The following is a 23,741-nucleotide window of genomic DNA, read 5'->3' as shown; positions in this document are numbered from 1 at the left end:
AAGCCATACTGTCAATGACAAGAACCTTTATCTTTCAATATATGAAGTAATCTTAAACAAAACTGAAGATATGCATTAACCATGTAAACAGTCTAATCTTCAAACATCTAACCTTAGCACCAGTGGGGACAAGAGAAATATTCAGAACCACTATCAAAAAGAACACTCAAAATCTATCACCTCTTGTTCTCTTGGTATATTTAGAAAAGGAGATACAATAGAGGATAATTTCATACACTGTGATGGGATTCCTTTATAATGTTGGGTGAGAGAACAGGACTATGATCTCTGTTATAGCTCATGCCACATCAGGTTTATCTCTATAGGATGCTTAATAAGACATTTTTGGCACATGATAATAAATCATATTATGTATTCTCATTCAGTTATCCTTATTCTAAAGCTCATGCTAAATTTGAGTCTGAGTAAAAATATATTTTTCTATAATATGGTCCAATCCTCTTACCTGGCAGTGTTGTACTTCATCAGCTAGGACATGGATAACTGACTGCGGCCCACCCTTCACACCAAACAGGTCCAGTTCATCTAATGCTTCCAGGGCTGCCTTTGAGGAACAAAGGAGGAAAGGACAACTTTAGCACTATAAAGACGTATATTTCTTATTCTTATTCTTCTATCCTGGTATATCAATGCACATGATGCCATTTTAAATATGTTTAGCAGAACAGAAAATATAATAACATTCTTTATTCACAGGGGTCTCTTAGGTTTTTTTTTTTTTTTTTTGGGTCTCCCAAATTGTCCCAGAGACATTTGAGATGGAGGTTGTAGTCATACTTTCATGATTAAAAACCCTCAACAAATTCAGTATAGAAGGAACACACGTCAACATAATAAAGGCCATATACAACAAACCCACAGCGAATTCAATGGTGAAAAATTGAAAGTTTTCCTGTAAGATAAAAGCAAGGCAAGAATGCCCACTCTCAGCACTCTGAAGTACTACTTCAACATAGTACTGGAAGGCCTAGCTAAAGCAATTAGCCAAGAAAAAGAAATAAAAGATATCTGAATCAGAAAGGAAGCAATGAAATTGTCATTATTTGTGGATGATATGGTCTCATATATAGAAAACCCTAGACTCAACCAACAATCTATCAGAATTAATCAACAAATTCAGTAAATTTTCAGGATATAAAACAAAAATACAGAAATCAGTGGTGTTTTCTATACAGTAATGACAAAATAACTAAAAAATAAATAAAAGTATCACATTCACAATAGCATCACCAGCAATAAAATACTTAAGAATAGATTTAACTGAAGAGGTGAAAGATCTGTACACTGAAAAACAATACATTGATGAAAGAAATTGAAGACAAAAACAAATGGAAAGATATCGCCATGTACATGTTTCAGAAGAATTAATATTGTTAAACTGTCTATACTACCCAGTCATCTATAGATCCAATGCAATCTGTATAAAAATTCCAATGGCATTTTTCACAGAAAAAAACCCTACAATTTGTAAGGAACTACAAAAGACACCGTATAGCCAAAGCAATTATCAAAAAGAAAAACAATGCTGAAGGCATCACAGATCCTGATTTCAAACTATGCTACCAAGCTATAGTAATTAAAACAGTATGATATAGGCATTAAAGCAGACATACAAACTGATAAAACAGAATAGAGAGCCCAGAAATAAATCTCTGTATTTACAGTCAGTTAATATTTTATAAGGGAGCCAGCAACACTCAATGAGAAAAGGATAGTCTCTTCAACAAACGGTTTTGGGAAAATTGGATAATCACACACAGAACAATGAAATTGTACCCCTATCTTACACCACACATACAAATTAACTCAAAATGGATTAACATAAGACCTGATAAACATAAAACTCCTTCACATTGGTCTTGGCAATTATTTTTTTAGATATGACACCAAAATCATAAGCAACAAAAGCAAAAATCAATACAAGGGACTACATCAAACTAAAAAGCTTCTAAACAACAAAAGAAACAATCAAAAAGATGAAAAAGAACTCCTAAAGAAGGCCCTCTAGTCATCTGTTGCAATCCAAGGTCTGTCCATGTGGCAAGCGATACCGAGTTTTTGCTGAGTCAGAGACCTTTGTTGTGTTCTTGTGCACTGGCTTCTGGAACTCAAGTAAAGGCCCTTTCATTTTGGGTGAAATTCCTGTTGGTAGATTAGACCTAGACTGGTCTTTGGAGAGAGATCAGGCCCTGAACCTTCAGAGTGGGAACACTGACTCCAAGACCCTAGCCAACCAGAGAACTAACCCTTCAGTTCAGTCGCTCAGTTGTGTCCGACTCTTTGCGACCCCATGAATTGCAGCACGCCCTGCCACCCTACCCATCACCAACTCCTGCAGTTCATCTAAACTCATGTCCACTGAGTTGGTGATACCATCCAATCATCTCATCCTCTGTCGTCCCGTTCTCCTCCTGCCCTCAATCATTCCCAGCATCAGGGTCTTTTCCAATGAGTCAGCTCTTTGCATCAGGTGGCCAAAGTATTGGAGTTTCAGCTTCAACATCAGTCCTTCCGAAGAACACCTAGGACTTATCTCCTTTAGGATGGACTGGTTGGATCTCCTTGCAGTCAAAGGGATTCTCAAGAGTCTACTCCAACACCATAGTTAAAAGGCATCAATTCTTCAGTGCTCAGCTTTCTTTATAGTCCAACTCTCACATCTGTACATGACTACTGGAAAAACCATAGCCTTGACTAGACGGAACTCTGTTGACAAAGTAATGTCTCTGCTTTTTAATATGCTATCTAGGTTGGTCATAACTTTCCTTTCAAGGAGTAAGCATCTTTTAATTTCATGGCTGCAGTCATCATCTGCAGTGATTTTGGAGCCCCCAAAATAAAGTCAGCCGTTGTTTCCACTGTTTCCCCATCTATTTGCCATGAAATGATGGGCCCAGATGCCATGATCTTAGTTTTCTGAATGTTGATCTTTAAGCCAACTTTTTCACTCTCCTCTTTCACTTTCATCAAGAGGCTCTTTAGTTCTTCTTCACCTTCTGGCATCAGGGTAGTGTCATCTGCATATCTGAGGTTATTGATATGTCTCCCAGCAATCTTGATTCCAGCTTGTGCTTCTTCCAGCCCAGCGTTTCTCATGATGTACTCTGCATATAAATTAAATAAGCAGAGTGACAATATACAGCCTTGACGAACTCCTTTTCCTATTTGGAACCAGTCTGTTGTTCCCTGTCCAGTTCTAACTGTTGCTTCCAACCTGCATATATGTTTCTCAAGAGGCAGGTCAGGTGGTCTAGTATTCCCATCTCTTTCAGAATTTTCCACAGTTTCTTGTGATCCACACAGTCAAAGGCTTTGGCATAGTCAATAAAGCAGAAATAGATGTTCTTCTGGAACTCACTTGCTTTTTTGATGATCCAGCAGATGTTGGCAATTTGATCTCTGGTTCCTCCGCCTTTTCTAAAACCAGCTTGAACATCAGGAAGTTCACGGTTCCTGTATTGCTGAAGCCTGGCTTGGAGAATTTTGAGCATTACTTTACTAGCGTGTGAGATGAGTGCAATTGTAGAGGAAGGGACAATTCCAAACTCATTCTATGAGGCCACCATCACCCTGATACCAGACAAAGACAACATACAAAAAAGAAAACTACAGGCCAATATCACTGATGAACATTGATGCAAAAATCCTCAACAAAATTTTAGCAAATAGAATTCAGCAACACATCCAAAAGCTCAACCATTATCAAGTTGGGTTTATTTCAGGAATGCAAGGATTTTTCAATATATGCAAATCAATCAATCAATCAATGTGATACACTATATTAACAAATTGAAAGATAAAAACCATATCCATATGCATCTCAGTAGATGCAGAAAAATCCTTTGACAAAATTCAGCACCTATTTATGATCAAAACTCTTCAAAAAATGGGCATAGAAGGAACCTACCTCAACATAGTAAAGGCCTTATAGGCTAAGCCTACAGCAAACATTATTCTCAATGGCGAAAACTGAAAGCATTCTCCCTAAGATAGGAACAAGACAAGGGTGTCCACTTTCACCACCATTATTCAACATAGCTCTGGAAGTCCTAGCTACAGCAATCAGAGAAGAAAAAGAAATAAAAGGAATCCAGATCAGAAAAGAAGTAAAGCAGATGACATGATACTGTACATAGAAAACTCTAAAGACAATATCAGAAAATTACTAGAGATAATCAGTGAATTTAGCAAAGTTGCAGGATACAAATCAATACACAGGAATCACTTGCATTTCTATATACTAACAATGAAAAAATCAGAAAGAGAAATTAAGGAATCAATCCCATTCACCACTGCAACAAAAAGAATTAAATATCTAGGAACACACTTGCCTAACGAGACAAAAGAACTGTACACAGAATATTATAAGACACTAATGAAAGAAATCAAAGATGACATAAACAGATGGAGAGATATTCCATGTTCCTGGGAAGGAAGAATCAATATTGTGAAAATGACTATACTACCAAATGCAATCTACAAATTCACTGTGATCCCTATAAAATTACCAATGGCATTTTTCAGAGATCTAGAACAAAAAATTTCACAATTCATATGGAAACACAAAAGACCCTGAATAGCCAAAGCAGTCTTGAGCAAGAAGAATGGAGCTGGAGGAATCAACCTTCCTGACTTCAGATTATACTACAAAGCTACGGTCATCAAGACAGTATGGTACTGGCACAAAAACAGAAATATTGACCAATGGAACAAGACAGAAATCCCAGAAATAAACTCATGCACCTATGGATACCTTATTTTTGACAAAGGATCCAAGAATATACCGTGGGGCAGAGATAGCCTCTTCAATAAATGGTGCTGAGAAAACTGTACAGCTATGTGTAAAAGAATGAAATTAGAACACTTCCTAACAGCATACACAAAGATAAACTCAAAATGGATTAAAGGCCTAAATATAAGACCAGAAACTATAAAACTCTTAGAGGGAAACATAGGCAGAACCCTCGATGACATAAATCAAAGCAAGATTCTCTGTGACCCATTTCCTAGAGTAACGGAAATAAAACCAAAATTAAACAAGTGGGGCCTGATGAAAATTAAAAGCTTTTGCATAGTAAAGGAAACTGTAAGCCAGGTGAAAAGACAACCCTCAGAATGGGAGAAAATAATAGCAAATGAAACAACTGACAAAGGATTAATTTCCAAAATATACAAGCAGTTCATACAACTCAATGCCAGAAAAACAAACAGCCCAATCAAAAAGTGGGAAAAAGACCTAAACAGACATTTCTCCAAGGAAGACATACAGGTGGCTAACAAACACATGAAAAGATGCTCAACATCACTCATTATTAGAGAAATGCAAATCAAAACTACAATGAGCTATCACCTCACACCGGTCAGAATGGCCATCATCAAAAAGTCTACAAACAATAAATGCTGGAGAAGGTGTGGAAAAAATGGAACGCTCTAGCACTCTTGGTGGGAATGTAAATTGATACAGCCACTATGGAAGACGGTATGGAGATTCCTTTAAACAAACTAGGAATAAAACCACTATATGACCCAGCAATCCCACTCCTAGGCATATACCTTGAGGAAACCAAAATTGAAAAAGACACATGTATCCTATTGTTCATTTAAGCACCATTTACAATAGTTAGGACATGGAAGCAACCTAGATGTCCATCGACAGATGAATGGATAAAGAAGTTGTGGTACATATACACAATGGAATATTACTCAGGCACAAAAAGAAATGCATTTGAGTCAGTTCTGATGAGGTGGATGAACCTAGAACCTATTATACAGAGTGAAGTCAGTCAGAAAGAGAAAGATAAATACCATATTCTAATGCATATATATGGAATCTAGAAAAATGGTACTGAAGAATTTATTTCCAGGGCAGCAATGGAGAAACAGACATAGAGAATAGACTTATGGACATGGGGAGAGGGAAAGAAAGGGTGAGATGTACGGAAAGAGTACATGGAAACTTATATTACCATATGTAAAATAGATATCCAACAGGGAATTTGCTGTATGGCTCAGGAAACTCAAACAGGGGCTCTGTATCAATCTAGAGGGGTGGGATGGGGTGGGAGGGAGGTTCAAAAGATAGGGGATATATGTATACCTATGGCTGATTCATGTTGAGGTTTGACAGAAAACAAGAAATTTCTGTGAAGTAATTATCCTTCAATATAAAAATAAATTAAAAAAAGAAAAGGAAAAACAAAAGACATAAGGCAGCCCACAGCATGGGAGAGACTTTTTGTGAAACACATATCTAATAAGAAGTTTATATCAAAAATATATAAAGAACTCATACAATTCAATAACATAAAAACAAATAATTCAATTAAAAATGGGCAAAGGAATTGACTACACAGTTTTTCCAAAGAGAACATAGAAATGGCCAGCAGGAACATGAAAAGATGCCCAACATGACTAATCAAAAGGGAAATACAAGTCAAAACCACAATCACCTCACATATTTCAGAATGGTTATCATAAAAAAAGATAAGTATTGGTGATGATATAGATAAAAGAGAGCCTTGTACACACTTGAGAGAAATACAAGTTGTTTCAGCAACTATGGAAAATAATAACTATGGATGTTACTCAAAAAAAATAAAAAATAGAACTCCCATATGATCCAGAAATTTCTCTGTTGGGTATATACCCAAGGGAAATAAAAACAGGATATCGAAATATATGCACTCCTATGTTTACTGCAGCATCATTGATAATATAGAGAAATGATTTGTTTCCATCAACAGATGAATGGATAAAGAAAATGTGAAGTATATGTGTGGGCACCTGCCTGTGTGTGTGTGTGTGTAATGGATTATCATTCAGCCATAAGAAGAAAATCCTATCATTTATGACAACTTGGATGTACCTTGAGGGCTTTATACTAAATGAGATGTCAGGCAAATATTATATCACTTCTGTGTGGAACCTAAAAAAGTTAAACTCATAAAAACAGAGTAGAATGAGTTGTCATTTAAGCGTTAATTCCCTGTAATAGAATCACTGGGTCAAAGGGTATAAACAATTTTTAAGACATAATGCTACATTCCCTTCCATGCAGTTTGTACCAATATAACTAACACCAGCTGTGTACTAACTTCTTTCATGCAAACCAAGTATTACCTCTGAAATTTTTCCTAATTTGATAGAAAAATGGTGAGTCAGTTGCATTAATTTGCTACCAAGGTTGAATATTCTTTCAAATATTTATTAGTTATTTGTAGCTTCTCAATTATGAGACAGAACTGACTTAATCTTTGGGATAGAGGTAATTCTGGAAACTTTCCTTGGAGAAATCATGTCTAACTGACACCTAATGGGTTGTACAGATATCATCCAGGAACAAAATAATTAACAATTACAAGGGGGAAATAGGAAATTTACAGCAGAGAAATATGGCAGATACCACCTTAATGAAGTCATCAAACAACATAAACAGTAATGAGATAAATCCACAGCTGTACTTCCTGATGATGTACTGAGGACACGTCATTATCTCTGTGGTATTATTGTAAAAAATGCATAGCTTGATTCAAATCATGAGGAAATATCACACAAAATCAAACTGAAGGACATCCTATAAAACAACTGGCCTATAATCTTTAAAAATGCCAAGATCATAAAAGGTAAGTCAAGTCTGAAGTATTATTCCAAGTTAAAGAAATCCAAAGAGATATTACAACTAAATGTAACATGTTATCCTGGATTGGATTCTGAATAATAAGGGTTTTTGTTTGTTTTTGATTTTGGCTATAAATGACGTTATTGGAACAATTAAAGAAATTTGAATGGGATCTTTGGATTACGTGGTAGTATGATGCCAGTGTTCATTTCCTGATTTTGATGATTGGACCATGGTGATGGGACTGTCTTTGAAGAAATTTATACTGAAATATTTAGGAGGCATGAAGCACCAATGTCTGCAGTTTATTCTCAACTGGTTCAGGAAAAAATAATGTGTATGTGTAAACAGAAAGAACAAACAAATGTTAACAAGTAGGGAACTTGAATGAAGGCTATATGGGAATTCTTCACACAGTCCTTACAAGTTTCCCAAAGTCTGAAATGATTTCAAAATAAAATGTAGAAAAATGTTTCAGTGGTTAAAAAATTTTAAATCAAATTACTCAGAAATATTGATAATATTCAGAGTTAGTGAGGGTTTGAGGAAAATGATACAGATGGTACATGATGGCATATATCCATCATATGAAGTTGCTCAGTCATGTCCAACTCTTTGTGATCCCATGGACTGTAGCCTACCAGGCTCCTCTGTCCATGGAATTTTCCAGGCAAGATTACTGGAGTGGGTTGCCATTTCCTTCTCCAGGGGATGCTTCTTACCCAGGGATCAAACCCAGGTCTCCTGCATTGCAGGCAGATGCTTTACTGTCTGAGCCACCAGGGAAGCCTGTATCCATCATATATGAATGGGGAAAATGTAAACTGGTGGAAATTGTTTTGGAGGGCAGTTTTAAAGTGTACATCCCTTAACCCAATGGTTTCACTTTTACGAATCTATCCTACAAAAATATTCATGCAGGTTCACCAGAATGTATGTACAAAGATCCTCATTAAAGCATTATCATCAATAGAGTAATTATTAAATGTGTATGGCAACTGAAAACACTGAATTAGATTATTTGTATGAAAGAAGATGTTTAGTTATGTTGTTCAGTAAAATTTGAGGCTGCTGTATTTAAAAAATCAGGTTTCATAGAGGTAAATTAGAGTATGATTTAATTTTTAAAAATTAGCTCAATATCTGTATCATTTTGGTAATCAAAAATACATTAAAAAGAAAAACACTTACCCAGGGAATGCATATTTTATGAGGACAAAATTACATATAAATTTATTAAACCATATTAATTATATAGTTTAAATTTTCTATAACCTTATTTTTGGTTTTATTTTATCTGTCATTGCCTCTCAGTGTTAAGCTGTCCCCTTATAACTGTTTCTATTTTGCCTTGTATTTTTAATACATTTTGCTCTATATTAATTGAAACTACATTCCAGGCCAGACTTTCTCATTCTATCTTGACCCTCTTTGTCCCCTTTGTTCCATGTAATACTTTTGGCTTTAAATTGTACTTCATTTGAATTCATAGTCATCTGTATTCTTTTTTGTTTATTTTGGCCAGACTTTGTCCATCTTTCTGATTTAAATTTTTCTTTGGCACTTTGCTGTCTTAGAGCTCTTAGAAGTGGTATAGGTATAGACTGAATTTCCTTTCTTTGTTTTTTAAATCAACCTGTGTCTTTGCTTTTAGGTAGGAGAAACAAATTAAGTCATGTATATTTATCATTATAATGGATATGTTTGATCCTATTCCTGCTATCCAGTTTTATGCCTTCTTGCTGCTTTCTGAGATAAAAGCTAAAATTAAGGCAGTAGCAGATGGAAGGAAACGATGAAGCCAAGTGGAAGATAATAATGATGATGAAGATAACAGTAGAGGGGATGCAGGAGAGTGAGTGGGGTGGAGAATTGAGAGATGGTTTCCTGATATCAAGCTTTGTCAACTTGGTGTGTGGAAGGGAAAATAAGCCTCCTTTTGTTTGTTTTTGCTGTAGTAGAGATGATTTTAGTTTAAGACATGTTTTCTGAGGTCCTTGTGGGATATGTAAATAGAGATATGCTACAAAAGCAGTTGTACATACAAATCTAGAGCTTATGAAAGAAGTCTTTAGCTACATGCCCATAATTATATGGGAGACTCTGGACACTGCCTATGATTTAAAAGATCAATTACTTTGATGATAGTCCACATTCATGTTAAGGCTTTATCTATGGCAAAAGTGTATGAGACTTATCCCACACTTGGTAAAAGAAGAGTGAGGAAAAGTTTACCTTTGCCATTCCAACTGAACTGGCATTCAATTCTGAGATTCCTTGATTGGTCTTGTCTCCACGTTCCCATATCCCGAAGTCCTGGCATAAAATAACCAACACACCATTAGCAAGTCACCACTACTAAATGCTTACTATATATACAACCCTTGAATAAAAGGCATAAATATTAGCTAACTTGCCATACATATGTTTGCCCACAATGCTTATTAAGGAGAGGCCAAGGAGTTGAGTTCCCCCTATAACTATTTCCCCAGTAGCTTTCAGTTCTACTGGGGACTCCAAGAAGTTAGAAGATAGCTTGATGGCTAAGAACTGTAACTTAGTTCATCTAAATAGGTGCTTATCAAAATTTTTCACCAAAGCGGATATCTAGGGGGTCTAAGAAACAGAGCCTAAACATCAACCCAAATATTTTATCTTAAATATCCATTCTAATTTTATTCTCTATTGGCAATGACAATGTACCAAGAACTTACTTATGCACTTTACACTATTATCATCCTTAATCCTTACATTTTATAGATGATGAAACTGAGGTACAAAGAGAGGTTAAGCAACTCACTCAAGGTCACGTAGTTAATGAATGACAGGGCTAAAATTAGAGACCAAGTTCTCCAAAGCCTACATTCTTAACCATAGTGCTATACAGCTCCTCGATAGATAACGTTTAAAATTACTTTTAAAAAACTTTTCATTTCCAAATAACTTTAGAGTAACAGAGAAGTTTCAAAAATAGTAGTGAGTTCCTATACACTTTTCACTCAGCTTCCCTTAAGGTTAACACTTGACATAGTTCAGTTCAGTTCAGTCTCTCAGTCGTATCCGACTCTTTGCGACCCCATGAATTGCAGCACGTCAGGCCATAGTACAATTGTCAAAGTGAAATTTACATGAGTAAAATATTAGTAACTGAATTACGGACTTTCATAGGATTTCACCAGTTTTTCCACTGATAGTCTTACTATATTCCAGGATGCAATCCAGAATACCACGCTGCATTTGTCATGCCTCCTTAAATCTCTTCCAGTTACAGTTTCTCAAGCCTTGTCTTTTATACCTTGACACTTTTTGAAGATTAATGGTCATATATTTAATAGATTTCCCTCAGTTTGGATTTCCTTGATATCTTCTCTTGATTAGATTGAGGTTATGCATTATTGGCAAGAATACTAGAATTCTACAAACATTATGCTCCTTCTTAGTGCATCATATCAGGGGTACACAATGTTGATGTCTTATTACTTGTAACATTAACCTTCATCACTTGGTTAAGGTAGTGTCTACAGAGTTTCTCCATTCTACTATTACCATTTTCCTATTATATTATTATACTAATTGCAAGCATCCTTTGGTGATATTGTGGATTCAGTTATAGACCACAGTGATAAAGCAAATATTGCATTAAAGCAAATCATATGACTTTTTGGTTTTCCATTACATACAAAAGTTATATTTATACTATACTGTAGTCTATTAAGTGTGCAATAGTATTAAGTCTAAAAAAAATGTACATACCTTAATTTAAAAATATCTTATTGTTAGAAAATGCTAACCATTATCTGAGACTTGGGTGAGTCAAAATCTTTTTGCTGGTGGAGGATTTGACATACTGCAAGAATTACCAGAATGTAATGAGGTGGATGAAACTGGAGCCTATTATACAGAGTGAAGTAAGCCAGAAAGAAAAACACCAATACAGTATACTAACGCATACATATGGAATTTAGAAAGATGGTAACAATAACCCTGTGTACGAGACAGCAAAAGAGACACTGATGTATAGAACAGTCTTATGGACTCTGTTGGAGAGGGAGAGGGTGGGAAGATTTGGGAGAATGGCATTGAAACATGTAAAATATCATGTATGAAACGAGTTGCCAGTCCAGGTTCGATGCACGATACTGGATGCTTGGGGTTGGTGCACTGGGATGACCCAGAGGGATAGTATGGGGAGGGAGGAGGGAGGAGGGTTCAGGATGGGGAACACATGTATACCTGTGGCAGATCCATTTCGATATTTGGCAAAACTAATACAATATTGTAAAGTTTAAAAAAAAAAAAAAAGAATTACCAGAATGTGACAGAGACATGAAGTGAGCAAATGTTGTTCAAAAATTGCACCAATAGGCTTGCTTGACATAGGGTTGTCATAAACCTTCAATTTGTAAACATCATAAGTAACTGCTAAGTGCAAGAGAGTGAAACAGTTAAATGAGATATGCCTGTAATTAATATATATCTTCAGAGATACACTTTATGACTGTGCAAATATCTTGTTTCTCCTTGAATATCCATCCACTAATTTAGCATCCATCAGTGAATTCCTTGCAACAATTATAGTGGTGTTTCAATGGTGATTTTCTAGTTCCTTTAATACTTCTACACTCATTAACTGCAATCCTTCTCTAAGGAAGTGCTATCCTTTCTCCCTCATTTTTTTACTCAGCTATTTATTTATATCAGTATAACTTATAGATATTTAGGTTATTCTCTGGGTTGTAATGAAATGTTACCATTATTTATTTTGCTCAAATTGTTCCAGCTCTGGCCATTGGGAGTTCTTCTAGATTGGCTCCTGTGTTCTTTTAACATGCTCCATTTTTAAAAACACTTCCTCACTTTCTGTCATTATAAGATGCTCAAGTACAGTCTCATCTTGTATTTTCCCTGTCCAAGTCCCGGAATCAACCACTTTTACAAGGAATTCTCATTCCTTTTATTAGAGAATGATAGTTACATTCAAGACCTGAGTACCAGCGCTCATTGCCACTGTGGTGTCAGGCTTCTATGCTCTCTCATTGAACAGAACTTGGAAATACTCATATGCACACACATGCTTGCACATGCACACACACACTTGTATTTATTTTGGTATTTACCTTAAGTTACTTTTAATATCAAATCTCTGAGTCAAAAGATGAAGTTTCAGAAAGGTAAGCCATATTTATCCCATAGCGAGTGTTATCTGCCCCTAAACCCAGCTCTACCGTAGTTTGTGCAGCAAATATTAGAGTAGGAGAAGGCACAAATATCATTAATTCTACTGCTGCAACCTTGGCTGCAATAGAACTCAGAAAACCCTGGTTTTTACCCTGCATCACAGCAGGCTTATGGTATCAGAAAACAAAAATCTATCAACAAATAATATCTGTTTGCACCAAATATGTCTATATTAGAATTACCCTTCACTGTAGAAGGGAATGGCTACCCACTCCAGTATTCTTGCCTGGAGAATTCCATGGACAGAGGAGCCTGGTGAGCTACAGTCCATGGGGTCGCAAAGAGTCAGACACGACTGAGCGACTTTCACTTCACTTCTGGTAAATAAGGAAGGACAGGCTCCAGATTTTCCCTCACACCTGAAAAAACAACTAATCAAACCAAAACAATTAAACAAGCAAAACACTGAACTATATATAACACAGCCATTTTCAACACAATGAGCATCGTGCAATGAAGAATAGTAATTTCTGAGAGAGATGTTAAATATATTATGACCTCATTAAAAAATGACTTAATTAAAAACCTACCTCATATGGTAGTTGTAAAAAAGATTAATTATTTTTGTATAGTAAGCACTGAATCAATGTCTACAGATGATACTAAACACATGACTAAACTTTATTTCTAAGTAGCTGCTGCTGCTGCTAAGTTGCTTCAGTTGTGTCCAACTCTGTGCGACCCCATAGATGGCAGCCCACCAGGCTCCCCTGTCCCTGGGATTCTCCAGGCAAGAACACTGGAGTGGGTTGCCATTTCCTTCTCCAATGCATGAAAGTGAAAAGTGAAAGTGAAGTCGCTCAGTCCTGTCCGACTCTTAGCAACCCCATGGACTGCAGCCCACCAGCCCCCTCCATCCATGGGATTTTCCAGGCAAGAGTACTGGAGTGGGGTGACATAGCAGCAGCAGCAGCTATCCTGCTCCCATAAACACTAGAAGGACAACAGAGCTTAGTAACGAAAGAGGCTGAAGGCAACTTCTGCCAGAAGCGTTATAGACTGGTTCACTATGAGGGGCAGCGTTAGGAGAAGGAATAGGTTGTTCAGTATATTTAAAACATCACGTGTTTAAAATTCATTCCAAAATGAGTACTTACAGCAGTTTTATATGCAGCTTCAATGTAAAACACAAGGTTCTGTATGAAATTAACTTCATCTAGGCTGTGGATAATATGAAGTCCTGAGGAAAAAGAGAATAAAGGAATTCAGTTCAGTTCAGTTCAGTTCAGTCACTCAGTCGTGTCCGACTGTTTGCGATCCCATGAATTGCAGCAAGCCAGGCCTCCCTGTCCATCACCAACTCCCAGAGTTCACTCAAACTCATGTCCATCGAGTCGGTGATGCCATCCAGCCATCTCATCCTCTGTTGTCCCCTTTTCCTCCTGCCCCCAATCCCTCCCAGCATCAGAGTCTTTTCCAATGAGTCAACTCTTCGCATGAGGTGGCCAAAGTACTGGAGTTTCAGCTTTAGCATCATTCCTATAAAGCTAGTCAATTATCACTACAGGTTTTAAAGGTAGCCATAGTGACTAACTGACCCCCTTACTCCCAAAGAGTCCTACTCCTGCTTAGGAATCAAGAAGCACTTTGATTTCTAAAACATAAAAATAATACCACAAATCAGTCCTAGGCTAGTTTTCAACTAAGTGAGACACCAGCATGTTTTAAAATGGAAGAATTTTGATTGATATTTGTTTTAATGAAAATTCTCAGACTTCTAATTCTATAGGTAACTAATTGGTGTTGTGTTTAAATGTATAAACCTAGGCGTCTGGAAAAAGAAAGATAAACATTTTATAGAAGGCTTGGAGGGAGTCTAAATAAGAAGAAGTGGGTGAACATTATGATTTTAAGAACCCAAAACCATATTTTGGAGAATAAGAATGATAATCTAAATTTGAACTATACAAAAAGAGCTTATAAATAAAATATTTTACATGAATTATACATTCAATTTTCACAACAACTCTAAGAGGTGGTTACCTCTGTTTTCTGCCTGAGGCTTACAGAAGTTAAATATTTGCCTAAAGTCATGAAACTAATACATAGTGGAAATAGGACTCAACTGACTGTCAACTTTTGTTTCATTTCAGAGACTGAGTTCCTAACCAAGATACTATACTGCTTCCAAGTGTGTACACATTAATCCATTTTTGTTTAAAAACTAACTCCTTTCCTCTCCCGGCCATCAAGGGAAATACCAACAATTACACAGTGAAAGTTTTTCTCCCAATCAGGATCACATTACTCCCACCCTGCCAAGTTTCCTCTCTAGAAGAAACTAATCTTAACCAGTTTCCTCTGTATCCTTTCAGAGATACATTATACATATATTAAAATTATGCAAAGAGTAGTATATTATGTTGCACCTTGCTTTTTTAATATACAACTTGGAGACAAATATATCTGCCTCATTTTAAAAAAATGACTACGTAGCATTCCACTGAAAAGCTATGCGTATAACCAGTTCCCTAATGAAAGACATTTGGGTTGCATCTAATCTTTCATCACTGCTATCAATGCTGCAATGAATATCTGTGTGTTTATATCTTTGTGCACATGCACCAGTATATCAAGGTAAATTCCTAACTACTGAGTCACATATTCATGCATGTTATTTTTTCCAACATTTTATTTTCAATATTTTCAAACAAAAAAGGAAAGAATTTTATAGTGGCACCTGTAGATTTTACACACCATCTGGACTCAACCATTAACATTTTACTATACTTTTAAAGCATGTCTATATCCATCCAACAGTCCTTCCAATTTTTGATACATTTCTAAGTAAGCTACAAACATTGGTACTCCTCTCTCTAAATATTTCACCACATGTACATTAAATGTTGATAGTCATCACCATGTTATTCTGCAAAGAAATTCCACGGTTTACATACCAACCAGCACTGCCTGCCTATTTCCAACACGCTTGTAGACACAGGCTTTAATAAAAGTTTTTGATCTTTACTATTCTAATGGATCAGAGATAGAATATCCTTGCACTTTAATTTGTAGCTCTTTTATTTTGAGTAAGGTTGTGAGTCTTATGTTTATAAGCCAGCTGTATTTCTTTTCCTATGAACTTTTTGTATTTTCATATCCTTCAATTTATATTGAATTGCCCATCTTTCTGTTATTAACATATTAATAAATATTAAAGAAATTGGACTTTTGCCCATCATATGTGTTGCAAGTATTTTTCCCAGTTTGTTTGAAGTTCCATTTTGCTTACAGTATATTTTTCTTCTCAGAAGCTTTTATTGAAAAGCTTTATCCCATGAATGCTTCTAGTGCTTTCAGTTTCTTTTTTTTTTCACATTTAAATCTTTGCTCTCTTGACAAATATTTTAAATCACAGAACTGTTAAGTTTAAAATTAAAAATGACTATATGATTCAGATCGTCAGATTGCAAACTCCTGATCCATGGCTCTGTCAAAACAGTAACCACAGCATAGGGCAGCATGGGGAGCAAAGGGTCTCTCTTGTAGCAGTATTGACCCACCTTAACCTCTTGGATAGAGAGGAAAAAAAGAGAGGCAGTAATATCGGACATCAGCTTCATAGCTTTACATTGTCAGCTTTGTGTGCCAAGGTACTTGAACATAGATTGAGATAAGGCAGTAAGTGTGAAACTGGTTTCGACAATCTCTTAGACTCATGTTGCAGCTAACTAGTCACTATACCATATAAATGACACACATCTACCATTTGTCCTTTTGTTCATGATATTCTGTTTACACAGCTTTCTCCATATCTTGAAATCCTAACTGTTCTTTCAAGGCCCAGTTCAAATGCTGTCTCCTCTTGTGATGTTCTCATTGATTCCCTTTTTCTGTGCTTCACAGAATTTTATTTTTCTTGCTCTTATGAACTTAGTTTTTACTTTGTACCACAGATAAATCTTTACCTGAATTTGAAGAAATCTTATTCATATTTGTAGTCCCCCAAAACATCTCATATAGCCCCTAAAAGTATCTCACAGTCTAATTTGAATGATATTAAATAATATTTTGAATAGTAGATATTCAATAATTATTTATTGAATGATCTTAAACAACCCTGTTAAGCACAGGAGAGGACCTGTCTCTTGAAGCAAGACCATACATAACATCTGGTTCCTGTCCCTTCTATGGAGCCAAGGCACTGCTTGTAGAAAAGAGGGTGCAGAGGTGAGATATACAGGTGAAATGAAGTAGGGCTTGGGTAAGGCCAAAGATGGCAGTGCTGCATAAAGCATACTATAATATCTAGAAATGAGGTTGACCCTGTGGTCTACTCCAGAGACTGATCTGCACTTGCCTAAAATTAAGCCTCTCTCTTCCTTATTTTTAAAAACAGTAACATTGAGATCTTCTTCACATACCATATAATTCATCCATTTCAAGTAAATAATTTAGTGGTTTTTAGGGTTCGCAGAGTTCTGCAACCATTACCATAATCAATTTTAGAACATTTTCACCATCCCTCCAAAGAAATCTTGTATCCATAGTAGTCACTCCCCATTTCCCTTCAACACTTGTCCCATCATTTCGTACCCACCCCCAGCCAAGCAATCACTCATGTACTTTATATCTCTATAGATTTGCCATACTATTCTTATAAATGCAATCATACAATATACGACTTGTTATGTCTGGGTTCTTTCACTTAGCATAATGTTTTCAAGGTTCATCCATGTTGAAGCATGTATCAGTACTTCATTTCTTTTTATTGCTAAAAACATTCAATTGTGCAGGTATATCACATTTTATTTATCCAATGAGTAGTTGATATACATTTAGGTTGTTTCTATTTTTTGACTATTACGAACAATGCTGCTATGAACATTCATGCATGTGCACAAGCTTTTGAGTGAACATGTTTTCATTTTTCCTGAATATATACCTAAGAATGAAACTGCTAGATCATATGGTAACTCTGTTTAACCTTATGAGAGTTGCCAGACTCTTTTACAAAGTGGTTGTACTATTTTACATTTCCATCAGCAACATATGAAGGTACCAATTTCTCCATATCTTCAGAAACATTTATTTTCTGTCTTTTTGATTACAGCCATCCCAGAGGGTGTGATATGGTATCTCATTATGGTCTTCATCTTCATTTCCCTAGTGACTAATGATGTTCAGCAATTTTTCATATATTTATTGGTCATGTGACTATTTTTGGAGAAATGTCAATTCAGATTCTTGGCCCACCTCAAATTAGGTTATCTTTTTGCTCTTGAGTTGTGAGAGTTCTTTACATACTCTAGATACAAGTTTCTTACCAGATATATGATTTGAAAATATTTTCTATCATATTGTGGGTATTTTTTCACTTTCTTGAAAGGGTCCTTTGAAGCCCAACAGTTGTTAAACACAAGTTTATCTTAAGTTGACAAATTCCATTTTATTTTTCCTTTATTTGCTTATACTTTTGGTGTCATATCTAACAGGGCCTAACCCAAGGTGAGGAAGATTTAATCCTATATTTTTCTCTAAATGTTTGTTATAAACTCAAAATTTCCCCCATAAAATTCATATGTTGAAGCTCTAACCCTCAATGTGACTGTATTTAGAAGTGAGGCTTTTAAGGAGGTGAAGTGAAGTGAAGTTTCTTAGTTGTGTCCGACTCTTTGTGACCCCATGGACTATAGCCTACTAGGTTCCTCCATCCATGGGATTGTCCAGGCAAGAATACTGGAGTGGGTTGCCATTTCCTTCTCCAGGAGATCTTCCCAACCCAGGGATTGAACCCAGTCTCTGACATTGTAGGCAGACGCTTTACCGTCTGAGCCACCAGGGAAGTCTAAGGTTTAAGGAGGTAATTCATGTTAAATGAGGTCATAAGGGTGGGGCCCTTATACAATAGGGATTGGTATACTTATGAAAGGAGACATCAGGAGTGCACACACAGAGAGAAAAGGCCATATGAAGACACAGCAGGGAAGGTGGCTGTCTGCAAGCCAAGGTGAGAGGATTCATCAGAAACCAGCACTGCTGGTTTCTTGATCTTGGACTTCTAGCCTCCAGAATTCTGAGAAAATAAATCCCTGTTCTTTATGCCACCCATTCTGCAGTATTCTGTTATAGAAGCCCCACTGGATTAAAACCTTTTACAGTTTTCCTTCCTACATTTAAGTCTATGATTCATTTTGTGTTAGTTTTTGTCTATGGTAGAGAAGAAGTCCAATTTCATTCTTTTACATGTGGATATTCAGTTTTCCCAGCATCATTCTTTCCCCATTGAACTATCTTGGCATCCTTGTCAAAAATCAACTGACCATGTGTTGCTTCTGGACTCTCAGTTCTATTCTGTTATTCTATGTGTCTATCCTTATGCCAGTATCACAATATCTGGAAGTAAGTTTTGAAATCAGAAAGTGTGAGTCCTCTAACTTTATTCTTCTTTTTCAAAATTGTTTTGACCATTCTGGGTCCTTTGGATTTCCATATACATTTTAGAAACAGCTTGTCATTTTTTACAAAGAAGACAGCTGGAATGTGCACAAGAATTGCACTGAATCTATAGATCAGTTTGGGGAATGTTGCTATCTTAACAGTAAGCATTCTAATCCATGAATATAGGATGTCTTTCTAATTTACCATCTCTCATTCTCTTTATTTGTTCCTGTGGAGTTGAGTTATGATTTGGTTATCTTTTTCTTAATTCAATATAGCTTTGCTCCCACCCACCTCCTTGGTTCTGATATTATCAAATATATTTACATTTTTATATGCTATAAGCACAAGAATACAAGTTATTGTATAAAACAAGTTTTATACAATTGATTTTTAGGTCAGTTCAGTTCAGTCGCTCAGTCATGTCTGACTCTTTGTGACCCCATGGACTGCAGCACACCAGGCTTCCCTGTCCATCACCAACCTCTGGAGCTTGCTCAAACTCATTTAGGTCAGTTAAGATAAGAAAAAAGAAATATGTAATTATACCATATTTTATAATTATTTTTTACCAGTGGTCTGGTTTTTGTGTGTGTGTGTGTGTGTGTGTGTGTGTGTGTGTAGATTCCAGCTACTGCTTTTGGTCACCTGATTTTAGTATAAATAACTTCTTTTAATATTTCTTGTAAAGTAGGTCTGGGCTTCCCAGGCGATGCTAGTGGTAAAGAACCCGCCTGCCAATGCAGGAGACATGAGTGTGTTCAATCCCTGGGTCGGAAAGATCTCCTGGAGGAGGATATGGCAACCCACTCCAGTATTCTTGCTTAGAGAATCCCAGGGACAGAGGAGCCTGGCAGGCTACAGCCCTTAAGTTTGCAAAGAGTCGGACATGACTGAAGCAACTAAGCACCTCACATAGGTCTATTAGGAACAAATTCTCTCACTATTTATCTGGGAATGTCTTTATCTCAGTTTGTTTTTTTGAAAGATAGTTATAAGATTCTTCATTATACTTCCTTTCTTTAGCCTTTTAAACATATCATTCCACTGTCTTCTGGCCTCTACTTTTTTTTGGAAAAGAAGTCAGCAGATAATCTTATTTGGGTTCCCTTTATGGTGGCTCAGATGGTAAAGAATCTGCTTACAATGCGGGATACTTGGGTTCGATCCCTGGGTTGGGAAGATCCCCTGGAGAAGGGAATGCTCCAGTATTCTTGGCCTGGAGAATTCCATGGACAGAGGAGCCTGGCAGGCTACAGTCCATGGGGTCGCAAAGAGTCAGACACAACTGAGTGACGTTCACATACATAAGAAGTCATTTTTCTCATATTGCTCTCAAGATGTTTGTTTTTAGCTTTTAACTTTTTTACTATGATGTTTCTGGATATGAATCTCGGTTTATCCTACCTGGAAATCTTTGAGCTCCTCGGATATGTAGATTAATGTTTTGCACTAAATTTGGGGTGTTTTCATCCATTGTTTCTTTTATTTCAATAAAGATTGATTTTATTTTTTTGGCTATGCTGGATCTTCATTGCTATGTGTGGGCTTTCTCTAGTTGCAGAAAACAGGGGCTACTCCATAGTTGTGGTGCATGGGCTTCTCACTGTGGTGGCTTTTCTTGTTGCAGAGCATGAGCTCTAGGCACATGGGCTCAGTACTTGTGGCTCTCAGGCTCTAGAACATGGGCTCTGTAGTTACAGCACATGGGCCTAGTTGCCCCACAGCATGTAGAAACTTCGCGGATTGAACCTGCGTACCTTGCATTGGCAGGCAGATTCTTAACCAGGGAAGTCCCATTATTTCTTCAAACATGTTTTCTGCTCCTTACTCTTTTCTTATTACACATGAGTTGGCAGCGGTTGGTGTCCTACATTTCTCTGGGGTTTTATTCATTTTGCTTTATTGTTTTTCCCTGCTCTTCAAACAGCATAATCTCTGTTGATCTGTGTTCAAGTATGCTGATTTTTCCCTCTGCCAGCTCAAATCGATTGAGTCTCTCTACTGAGGTCCATATAGTCAAAGCTATGGTTTTTCCAGTAATCATGTATGGATGTGAGAATTGGACTATAAAGAAAGCTGAGTGCCAAAGAATTGATGCTTTTGAACTATGGTGTTGGAGAAGACTCTTGAGAGTCCCCTGGACTGCAAGGAGATCCAACCAGTCAATCCTAAAGGAAATCAGTCCTGAATATTCATTGGAAGGACTGATGCTGAAGCTGAAGTTCCAATACTTTGGCCACCTGACATGAAGAACTGACTCACTGGAAAAGACCCTGATGCTGGGAAAGATTGAAGGTAGGAGGAAAAGGGGACAACAGAGGATGAGATGGTTGGATGGCATCACTGACTTGATGGACATGAGTTTAAGCAAGCTCCAGGAGTTGGTGATGGACAGGGAAGCCTGGCATGTTGCAGTCCATGGGGTTTCAAAGAGTCAGAGACGACTGAACGATTGAACTGAACTGAACTGAGTGAGTCTTTTGGGCTTCCCAGGTGGCTCAGTGTCAAAAATCCACCTGCCAAGCATGAGACGTGGGTTTGATCCCTGGGTCAGGAAGACCCCTGGAGTAGGAAATGGCAAGCCACTCCAGTATTCTTGCCTGGGAAATTCCATGGACAGAGGAATCTGGCGGGCTACAGTCAATGGGGTCGAAAAGAGTTGGACATGACTTAGTGACTAAACAACAACAAAATGAGTCTTTCATTTCAGTTACTATATTTTTCAACTTTCGATTTGGTTCATTTTTATCTCTTTCTTGAAATTCTCTATTTGATGAAATGCAATAATTATATATTCCTTTATTTCTTTAAGCATGGTGTTCTTTAGCTTTCTGGACACTTTTATAGTAACTGCTTTGAAGTCTTTTTTCCCTAAATTCAACATATGCTTCCTCTCAAAGGCAGCTTTTACCACCTGCTTTTTCTTCTGTTGGCTCAGGCTTTCTTGGTTCTTTGCATGCCTCATAAATTTTTGCTGAAAACCAGATATTATAGATAATATATAGATATTGATACTTTCCCTTATGGGAATTGTTTACCTGTTTATTTGTTTAGTGACATGGATTATTTCAGTGAAAGTTATTTACCCCATAGTATGCAGCCCCTGAAGTTGATCCTCAGAGGGTGCTACCCTGGATATGTACACCGTCACCCCAGGAAGATAGTGGTTTTAGCTTTAGCAACTTATCTCTTTCTGTGATCCATTACACTTGATCTTAGCCATAAGGCTGAGAAGGGATCTGTGATCTGTCTCTGTTGGTATCAGATGTTAATCTCCACTAACTGTCAATTAATTGTTCTATTATACTGTACAAGGCCCTGAGGCATAAATTGTTGACTGTTTCATTCAATTAAATTCAGGTCCCATTTCATGTAGTCTTTGATGCCAGTCTTTGACAGTTGTTCTAATCCTGGGAGGGCTCTTTTTAGCTCTCTCTTTCCTTGGTTCTCTGTTAAAACGGCTAGCTAGTCTACAGGATAGCTTATTGCTTGTATTATTGAGTTATCAGACTCCTCTTAATTTCTTAGAACCAAAATCTTCATTGTTTCTGAGTCTTGAACTTCTCCACATTCTGTTCCCAAAATCAGTTCTTTTGGGAGGAGCTATGGAGTTTTCTGTTCTTATGGCCTGCCCTACCATCCATGCTACTAGAAAAGTGGGTCAGGCCTAGTATTCTTGGTCTGCTCTGCCTGTGGTTAAGCATCCACTTCATTAGTGGTACTAGGGGGTAGGAAGGGAGTTCTAAACCTCTAAGTCATTCTTGACTGGATTAGAAATTCTGCAACACAGAGCTGGGGAGAGTAAGAAGTGCTGGTAATCTACCTCTCTCTTGGGGAGATATCACAGCCTTAGACTGAGAGCTGGGGTGTGGAGTGGGGAGGGAGCCTTGTATTCCTGGTTGCATTCACTTCAAATAGTGCTTCTGTCATGGTGAACTTGGGGCAGGGGAAGGAACAAGTTGTGGCCCAAATGCTATACTTTCTTACTGTTAAGATTTAGATATCTTTGAATAAATGTTTCTCCACTTGCTGTGTACCCTTAGGACAATTTCCAGTGACTTTAAATGTTTGGTTTTTTAAAATTAATTTTCACCATTTATGGTTATTTTGCTGGGGAGAGGGTCTGTGGAGCTCCTCTGCTACTATCCTCTAAGTTGCAATCAGCTTCTGTCTAAGCCTTTCCTTGAACCAAAGTTGAGATTTCTAAGAATTCAAAAATGTTCAGAGAATTGCTAAATTTTACATAAAGATCTTTCATATTTTACTTCTCAATTATCTCTCACAAATCTTTTTTATCCTCAAGACAACTGCCTTACATACATTCTACATCATTTCTTGCCTAAAGTATTTAAAAACTTCTAACTAGTCCTCTATCTTTTAAAAAAATAATTTTTATTTATTTATTTTTGGCTGTGCTGGGTCTTTGCTGCTGTGCAGGCTTTTCTCTTCTTGCAGAGAATGGGGGCTTCTCTCTAGTTGC

The 23,741-nt window shown here is 36.9% G+C and overlaps 1 protein-coding gene across 6 annotated transcripts in view; it reads right to left on the bottom strand.

Annotated features, from left to right (window-relative positions):
• PHKA1 (phosphorylase kinase regulatory subunit alpha 1) overlaps positions 1-23,741 on the bottom strand; it is a 171,711-nt gene that overhangs the window by 134,298 nt on the left and 13,672 nt on the right. For all 6 annotated transcript variants that reach the window (XM_061409705.1, XM_061409709.1, XM_061409706.1 and 3 more), the window contains exons 5-7: positions 13,975-14,057; positions 9,875-9,955; positions 467-565 (exon numbers count right to left, since the gene is read on the bottom strand). In XM_061409705.1, the coding sequence (XP_061265689.1) occupies positions 467-565; positions 9,875-9,955; positions 13,975-14,057 (263 nt within the window). The remainder of the gene's footprint in view (positions 1-466; positions 566-9,874; positions 9,956-13,974; positions 14,058-23,741) is intronic.

This window comes from Bos javanicus, chromosome X (assembly GCF_032452875.1).
Source record: "Bos javanicus breed banteng chromosome X, ARS-OSU_banteng_1.0, whole genome shotgun sequence".
Taxonomy (NCBI): Eukaryota; Metazoa; Chordata; class Mammalia; order Artiodactyla; family Bovidae; genus Bos; species Bos javanicus.
Note: the sequence above shows the minus strand (reverse complement) of the source record. Positions and strands in the feature narration are given on the sequence as shown.